Source organism: Pinus tabuliformis, chromosome 1_1 (genome assembly GCF_031772625.1).
Source record: "Pinus tabuliformis cultivar Carrire ecotype Pingquan chromosome 1_1, CPIR1, whole genome shotgun sequence".
NCBI lineage: Eukaryota > Viridiplantae > Streptophyta > Pinopsida > Pinales > Pinaceae > Pinus > Pinus tabuliformis.
In genome coordinates, this window is record NC_142297.1 from 648763172 (window position 1) to 648772718 (window position 9547).

The window sequence follows — 9547 nt, forward strand, 5'->3', positions numbered from 1 at the left end:
ATTTTTGATGAACTAAGTTTTGCAAGTTGACTTTATACAAATTGAAATTTAGCTTTATATATTATTTTTTAAATTATACTAGTCCTTTCATTTCAGTAAGAGATTAACAACTAGTAAAACTAAAATCCATATGGAATATTATGTATAGCCTACATTTCCCTTCTGGAATGTTTTGCAGAATTGTTAACTTTGGATGTGGTTGACTTTATACAAATTGAAATTTAACTTTATATATTATTTTTTAAAGCATTTAAGTTTAAGCTTTGTTTAGGTATGGTGTTTTTAAAATGTAATAAGGTATGGTAGGGTGGTTTCTCAATATATCAATGTTTTATGAGAGTTTTAGGCTAAAATAACATATCAATGTTTTATGAGAGTTTTAAGCTAAAATAACAAATCATTTTGAGTGAATTTTTCATTCATTATTGTGATACAAATAATGTGCTGCTACAAATCTATTTTTGATGAACTAAGTTTTGCAATTCATATATATATGTATATATTAATTTAAATCCTAAAAGTACGAGGTTAACAACGATTGAAACTAAAATCCATATAAAATATTAGGTGTAACCTGCAGGTTGCTTTTGGAATGTTTTATAGAATTACCAACTTTGGATGTGGTTTACTTTATACAATTGAAAATTAGCTTTACATATTATTTTTTAAAGTTATATGAGTCCTTTCATTTCAGTTAGAGGTTAACAACTATTTTTTTAAGTTACATGAGTCTTTTCATTTCAGTTAGAGGTTAACAACTAGTAACACTAAAATCCATGTAGCGACTTATGTGACCCGCTTGCGACCAGACTTGTTTTTATTCTGAGCCTGAGCAGCCTACCGATCCGGACAATGAGACACCTTACTCTTAGCCTTTCGAGCCTTTGCCTCACGATTCAGAGAATACTTATGATTCGTAGAGTTCTGATGATCCGGAGAAGATGCCGGATAGGCCAAAGGTTCAGGTTCACGTCAATAGGTACCACTGTTATCATGGGGCAATGTCAACGGTAGTAGCGCAGATAGTGTTTGTTTCACCACTGAGCCATATAGAATATTACGTGCAGCCTGCATTTCGCTTTTCGCTTTTCGCGTGCAGCCTGCATTTCGCTTTTCGCTTTTGGAATGTTTTGTAGAATTGTCAACTTTGGATGTGGTTGACTTTATACAAATTGAAATATAATTTTATATAATTTTTTTAAGCATCTAAGTTTAAGCTTAAGCTTTGTTTAGTTAGGGTGGTTTCTCCATATATCAATGTCTTATGAGATTTTTAGGCTAGAATAACAAATCAATTTTGAGTGAATTTTTCATTCATTATTGTGATACAAATAATGTGGTGTTACAAGGCTATTTTTGATGAACTAAGTTTTGCAATTCATATATATATATATATATATATTAATTTAAATATTTTTAGAATTACAAACAATTATATAAGAATAATAAGAAGAGAGATTATAGATGACTCCAATTGTTAAATGATAGAAATATGGAGAAGGAAAATTAGGGTATCTAACACAATTCCATCTTTTAAATTTGATTTAATGAATTGGAAAAACACAGGTAATGATGAACTTTTGTATTGATCTATTTCAAAGGAGCTTCTATATTTTTAGTAGTGCCACAAGTAAATTTTTTTGAATATCCTTAAGTTTCTAAATGCAATGGATCAAATCTTGGAGATAGAAAAATATGGGGTTGAGATGCATATTGTTTTAGGGTTCTCACAACCTTGTCTTTCATGTGATTAGACTTAGGGTGAAAGTATGTATGGGTAGAATCCTTGTACTCACCGCCATGGAGGAAGATTGAAAGTTGGTGGACTAGGGTGAAGGTGACACTATGAATATCATTTTGGTCTTTAGGTCACATCAAGAGTTCGTTGATATTTGGGGAAATATAATGTCCTTAAATGAAGCCTTGTTTTCAGTGAATGTGGACTGAAATATGGTAAGTGTTATGCCAGGTGGAAGGCATGTAGTTGAAGGCAAGTCTCCAAATGGGATGGAACATGTAAGGTTTTTGGAAGAATGGAAAATAAAGGTTCTTGCCAATTTTGGATTGACCTCATATCTAGAAAAATGGTTTTTTTGACATGAATTTGTGATGTTTCCTTCTCATCACACTTTAGTCATTTGAGTTATGGATTTGTGCATGTTGATAACTCTTATTTAGTTGTTGAATTGGTGAACTTGAGCCAAGGGTTAGGAGGTAATAAGACTCTTGTGATGGTACAATGTATAAAGGAGTTTCTTGTTGATAAGAAGTAAGGGAGCTTTGAAGGTGACTCAATTTTGAGGGAAAATGGGTTTTAGGCCCTCATAAAAGAAGTTTATAAGAGTTAATATAAAGGAGTTTAAATAGTAGTTGGCTTTCATGAAGGTATGTTTGAGGTTGAGGGTTTGATGGCGAAGGTGCTTGTAGAGAGATTTATGGGGGAAATTGCAAAGGAGGAATCCTTGAAGTTGTGGATGGAAGAAGCTCAATTACCTATTCTTGGATATTTGCATGAATTTTTTTTGTTTGTAAACTTGGCAGATCTCTATGTATTATCTATTTTCAAAAGTTTTTTACATCCATTTGCTCCGGGTAATCACCTGCCCGGAGGAAACTAGGTGACCATCGGTCAACGTTAAATCCAGTCCAAAATTTGAATAAGTTCATAACAAGCCATCCACTATTTCTATGTTGACTGTTTCTATTGCTATCTCTAAAGATCCAAATAAACATGCTTGTTTTCTTCATAAATTTCATAATTCAAAAATCAAAACATTCTGGTGCACTTGATCATTCCTCATCCGAGGATACTATCGGAGCTGGTGCCTTTGCGCTGGATCCTGGCATCTCGCATCTCTGTTCCATTTTCCACTTTATCTCTTTCAGGGTCTGTTCGATCCTTCCCAAGGCAAGATTGTTCCGGTAAGTCTGTATCTGTATGGTCGCTATTTCCCTTAGAAGTTCAGCTCGGATTGGGTCCTTCTCCTTTCTGTGTTCCTGTTTGTCAAATACTTCTCCTTCCATGTGCTCGCAGTGGAGGGTCATGGCTCATGCCACTGCGTTTTTCATGATCCAGTGCTGGTGCAGGGCTTCTCCTTCCATGTGCTCGCGGTGGAGGGTCATGGCTCGTGCCACTACGTTTTTCATGATCCAGTACTGGTGCAGGGTCTTTTTGAACAGGGATTGTCTTCCATTCGTAGTCCCAGGGTCTTGCACCATTCTTTCCCATTCCTCCATGGGTATGTCTCTGTATCTAAGATTGTCTCTTAGATCTCGCTCCTAGCTATTAATTTGGTCCCTTACTTCCTTCAGGTTTCCTTCCATGTAGGAATCAATAATCGTCTTCATATTGCTTCCTGCCTCTTTTCTTTCCCTGGCTGCTTGTTCCTTCGTCCTTCTTAGCTGTCCTCTTGCTTCTTCTAGGAGCCATTCTGCTTTCAGCTTGGCGGTTGAAGCCTATAAACTTGTTCTCCTTGACCTGTTCCACGTGCCTTCCCTGTTCTGTTGCTAGACCTATCACAGAATCAAAGCATATGTCAGCCATATTATATTGGTTTATATCATTTTCCCTGGTTTTCCCCCCTCCCTCCTTCTTGAGTTTCCCGGCGTCTGGTTTCCTACCAAACTAAATTTGGCTCCATCTTTTTTAATTCTCTGGGTCATGGGGTATCGGTGGTTACATTTCTTTTCCCATCCCACGCAGAAATTCCACTCCTGCTTTTTTTGCCTCTTCTCTCCCGGGGCCTCGCCCTTGGTTAGTTTTAGGTAGAAGAGGCCTCCCCTTAACCCAGTTTTCTCAGGCTTTTCAGCAGGGTTTCTGCTGGCTTCTCTCCCTCCCCTCCCCCTAGGATGCAGTGCCATCTCCCTGGAGCTCTGGGTTTTCCTTTCCCAGCTTTCTTCTCTCGGGGCTACAGGCATTCTGCCTTTCACTCCAATGAGTCTTGCTAGGACCCATATTCTGAGGTGGGAATTGTTGAAATTTTTCTCAGGTATGCCCTCATTCTCATTGAGTTCTCTGCCTCTCCTCTCATTCTCTCTGTCTAGAGCAGACGAGATCTCTTCAATTCTTTTTTCTTTCATTCCACTAAGATTGCTATAGAAATTGATATAACGATACCAGGGTTGCTTATAATACCAATATCCTAACCTACTTCTCAAACATTTTAAGCTTTCAGGAGTTAGGGCTAGAGGTATTACATACCCGCTTACCAAGCTTCGTCTTTCTTCCTCCTTCTGCGTCTTCTCGCTGCCTCCTCTTCCTTTCTCATCACCTTTCCTCATTCTCGTCTGCATGCATAATGCCCCTTTCCTCTTTTCCTTGAGATTTATCTCTTTTTCGTTCCCGGCTCTTGTCTTTACCACCAGCTGTCCTGTTTTTTCCCCGACACGCATCCCTTCCCTCCTGCCTTGGGATGCTGCCCTCATGTCTTGTCCACTGTTGTCCTGCATTAATTTCTTTCCTCTCCCGGCTGCTCTTGCCGTAGTATTTCTGACTCTACTCTACCACTTGTCTTTATTCCTCTGCCCGTCTTCGATTTCTCTGTCCTGCCCTCTCCTCTAACATTCCTTTCCGGCTCATCCCCCGTACTCTCAGGGTTTGTCCTTCCTCTGCCTTGCTCTGTCATCCTGTCGATCATCTCTCTTCCCTTGTCCTGTTCCTCCCCTATCCTTTCCTGCGTCTGTCCTTTTCCCTCTCTGCTCTGGTCTTTTCTCTTCGAATTCTCTAGATGATCGCTCATATTCCTATCTTGTTCTACGAGTTGTATCAGTTGTGCCATTTCCTCCTTTTGGTTTAGCTCTGCCCCGCTTGCGTCCAGTTGCTGGTCTCCCTTCCTGCATCCCCAGTTCGCTAAGCAATCGGCAGGTGCATTCCCTTTTCGTCTCACATGGGAAGGTAGTATGTATGCTATCCTTCTCAATAGTTTGCTTATCTCTTTGATTATCCATGCGGTCCGCTAGCTGCGACTCAGCTTCTCTGTTGATGCTCTGTGCTGTAATTGTTTGAGTATGTCTATCACTAGCTTCGAATCTCCTTCTACCTGGAGTTTCTGATACCCTTCTCGTATGGCTATTTCTATCCCCCTTTTCAGCGCATGGAATTCTGCCTCATTGTTTGATGCATTTCCACAGTCCATCGCATATACCCTTAGCGTTCTTCCTCTGTCATCCCTGAATATTCCTCCAATGCCTGCCTCCCCTGGGTTTCCTTTTGCCGCTCCGTCAAAATTCAGTTTTGTGAATCCCTGCTGCGGATTCCTGTAGTATCATTGTCTCCTACTTCTTTGGCCTTATATTTCCTTGCAGCCATGTCTGTTATGCTTATTTTTAGCTGCAGACGATTCAGAATTCATGTCTTTGTTTGGTCTGCTTTCCAGTCTTCGTCGTTCCACTTCTCTAGGATTATGGTTTCTCTTATGTTCTGGACTGTTTGGTTCCATATATCCTTCGTTGCTTTGCCTTCATCCTTAAAAATCAACTGATTCCTTTCTTTCCATATGTTCCACAGGGTGAACCCTATGGAGAGATTCCAGGCTCTATTCAGGACTGCATTTTGGTACGGTTTACTCCTCTAGTTTTCTACTGTTAATTTCATACTGCTTGTATCTCTGTCGCTAATCTCGAAAAGCTGTTGGTGGTGTCGCCACAGGATGTTGCTGACTCGACAGGAGTTAGTCAGGTGTTCCATCATTTCTTCTTGTTCCTGGCAGAGTACGCAACGCGATGGACCTTGCGTCCCCTTCCTTCGCAACTGGTCCCAGGTTAAAGCTCGCCCGTGGAACATTATCCAGGTAAATAACGCTATCTTTGGCCAAGTTTTCATTTTCCAAATTCTGTCCCATTTTTTGGTTTCAGGATTGCTAGTGCTGCCCACCTTTATGTAGTATCCTTCTGCTGTCGTAAACATCCCTTTAATTCTTTTTCCCCATCTTATGATGTTCGTCCCTTCTTTAACCGTGATTTTCCTTGTCTCCATCTCCTTTTTGTAGTTTGCCCATTGTTCTGTTTCTGGTGCTTCTTGCCAGTCTTCTTGTGTTTTCCATTTTCTCCAGTATCCTTCCCTTTTAGGGAGCCAGTAGTTCCGGACTGCGTCTTCCTCCATTTGGGTGGTAAACTGGTGAATTTCTTGGAGTTGAGGTTGCTGACGGAGTTTTCCTCTTTGTTTCCATGCCTCATCCCAGAAGTTCGCCTTGTCACCCTCTCTTATTTCCCAGAAACTATGTTCTCTTATCAGGTCCCTATTTGATCTTGCCAGGTTCCAAATTGCGGATCCTTTCTTTTCCGATTGGCTTCTCAATTTTCCTTCAGGAGATCTGGCCATCTCATATTTCTTCTCCCACAACTTTTTCCACAAATCTTCTCCTCCTTGTATCCATCTCCACCACAATTTTGCCCCCATTACCTGGTTTAGGATATAAGGATCTCGCAGCCCTAATCCTCCTTCTGTTAATGTTTTACTTAGCCATTTCCATGATAGCAACGCCCACTTTTTAGCTTTGTTTGTCCCTTGCCATAGGAATTTTTTGAAGATTTCCACCATTTTTTGGCATATTGTTTTTGGTATAGCTTGGCTAGTCATTTGATAAATTGGAATTGATTGGAGGACCGATTTGAGGAGAATGATGCGGCTCGGGGTGTTCAGAGCCCTGAAAGTCCAGTTATCCATTCTTCTTTGTATCTTTCCCATCAAGCCTCCCCAGTTAGCAATTCTGTTTTGCTTATCGCTTAGTTGGATGCCTAGATATTTAGTGGGGAACTTCCCTGTTCGAAAACCCATGGTTCTAGCTAGGAATGATTGGGAAGTCATTGGAGTATTGAAGAAGTAGATTTCCGTTTTGTCTTTATTTATCTCTGTACCTGTTGCTTTTGTAAATTCCCCAAGGATTTCCATTAATTGCTTTGCTTCTTTGAGATTGGCTTGTCCATACATCATGACGTCATCTACAAATTGTTGATGTGTTAGGGGTAGTTCTTCTCCCCACAGTCTGAGTCCTTTTAGCTGTCCGCTATTCACTCTTGCTTTTATTAGTCTTCCCAGACCATCAACAGCTATTATGAATAGGAACGGGGAGAGAGGATCCCCCTGTCTGAGTCCTCTGGACGGGTTAAAGGCTTTTGTAGGTGTCTTGTTTAGCATTATGGACATAACTGGCGTGGTTATCATAGACATTACCCATTCTATCCATCTGTCGTCGAAACCATAAGCTTTTAGGATTTTCTGGAGATATTCCCAGCTTAGCCTGTCATATGCTTTAGCTAGGTCTAGTTTGATCATCATTCCCTTGTGTTTTGAATTCTTCAGTGAATGGATTGCTTCTTGAGCAACTATTATTCCGTCCACTATTTGTCTCCCTTTCACGAACCCCGTCTATTCCTTTGATATCAGTTCTGGGAGGATGGATTTGAGTCTATTCACCATTATAGTGGCTAAGATTTTGTAAATTACATTACATAATGCTATCGGTCTGAAGCCTTGAGGTTCTTCAACCTTTTTCGTCTTCGGAATCAAGGCGAGGAAGGTTGCATTCCAAGTTGGGTGCATTCTTTTCGTGCATCTAGATTCTTCCACTACATTTACAATGTCTTGACTCATGAAGCTCCATGTGGCTTGGAAGAATTCCGAGGTGTATCCATCCGGTCCTGGGGCTTTGTTCTTTGCCATCATCTTCACTGTCTCTTCTACTTCTTTCTCAGTTATCACCCTTAGGAGTGCCATGTTCTGTTCTCGATTCACCCTTCTGGGTATATATTGGCTTATTTTTGCTATATCTTCCTCTCTATTGCTTTGCGTCTCGGTCAGGATTCCTTTGAAGTGTTGTACCAACAGACTCTCCATCTCCTCTTTCTGAGTTAACCTGTTGCCTTGGTTATCTTTTAGAGAGAATATTCTATTTTGCTGTCTGTGCTGTTGCATGGCCTTGTGGAAGAATTTCGTATTTCTCTCCCCCTCTTTTAGCCATTGTATTCTTGACTTTTGTCTCCATAAGGTTTTTTCTTGTTTATCTTTCCTCCAACCTATTTAGTACCACTCCTTCTTCCTCTGCTAGTTCCTCTATTCTCCCGTCTTCTATGATTTTCTGTTGTATTCTTTTCATTTTTGTCTGAAGCTTTTCTTGGTCTTTTTGAATATGTCCAAATTCCTCTCTATTCCACTTCTTTATTTTGCCTTTGAGATCCTTTAATCTTAGCTGTAGGGTATGCATTTTGTTTCTTCCTTTTATTTCAATCTCATTGTTCTTCCACCATTGTTCCATATTTTCTATGAAGGTTGGATCTCGCAACCAGAAAGCCTCGAACCTGAAGGGTCTATTCTGATTTTGATTGTTCATGGCGATTTCTAGTTTTATGGGCCAATGATCTGACCCTTGACATGGTAGGATTGTTGCTTCATAGAAAATGTCTTTCCCTATGAAATGTTTTGTTGCTAGGAACCTGTCAAGCCTGGAAGCTATTTGCTTGCTTCCTCCTCTACGGTTGTTCCAAGTGAATTTGCCATTAATGGTGTGTATGTCTATCATTTTCAGTTCTGACTGTATGTCCCTGAATCTTTCCATGTCTGGCTCTTCTCTTTGCAATCCCCCTTTCTTTTCCTCTTTTGAGGTTGTCATATTAAAGTCGCCGGCTATCAGCCACAACTTTTCTGTGTGCAGGTTTCCTAACTGTTGCAGTTGGAGGAGGAAACTTCCTCTTTCCACTGGTATGTGAGGTCCATAAACTGCCGAGACCAAGAACCAGTCTCTATGGCCTATAAGTCGGAATCTCCCAGAAAGAATCCTTTTCATTCCTATCCAGTAGTCGACTGTAACTTCTGCAGGGTTCCATAAAATTGTAATCCCCCCCGCACTGCCTTTTGCATCAATTGTCATGCATTCATATGTAGGTTTGATTTTGGTTAAGATCTCCTTCATTTTCCCCATTGTTATTTTTATTTCCTGTAACAACATAATTTGGGGTCTTTCTCTTTTTATCCTTTCTGCTAGGTATCTCTGTTTACCTTTGCTGTTAAGTCCTCGTATATTCCAGGATGTAATTATCATTGGGCGATTGGGTTTGTTTGGTGGAAAACCGCTGAAAGTGGTACTACTCTTCTAGTGTTTACTAGCATTTCCCCCATGATCTGTATTGATTCCTGAATATTCCTCCTGCCTCTTTTTTTCCTCCTTTCGCTTTACTTTGTTGATCTTGGGTATTTTCAGGTTGGATGCCTAGTTGTTCAGTCATTTCTATCTTTCCCTGATCTTGTTTTTCCTTATATTTTTGAAAGGTTTCCCTGTATAATTTTTTGTCCTCTTCTGGGATGAACCTTTCATCCAAGTGTCTCCATTCGTCTAGAAGTTTCCTCAGGATTTCTTCTTCTGATGTTGGATCTTCCCCTCTACTGGTATCGATTTCCATTACTTCACTTTCCCGATTCTCCCCCTTTTCCTTTCCTACCTTTTCCGTTGTTTCACTTTGGGTTTTCCTCTTTGTATTTTTTGCGCCTTGGCTTGGGCTGCCCTCCTGTTCTTTCTCTTCCTGATAGTCCATTATTCGAATTTCTTTGTCCTCT

At 40.3% G+C, this 9547-nt stretch overlaps 1 protein-coding gene across 1 annotated transcript; it reads right to left on the bottom strand.

The window, feature by feature from the left end:
- Positions 1–7997: 7997 nt before the first annotated feature.
- LOC149215051 (uncharacterized) lies at positions 7998–8915 on the bottom strand. The gene has a single exon (XM_089389603.1). The coding sequence runs from the start codon at positions 8913–8915 to the stop codon at positions 7998–8000; it is 918 nt and encodes a 305-aa protein (XP_089245729.1).
- Positions 8916–9547: the final 632 nt, after the last annotated feature.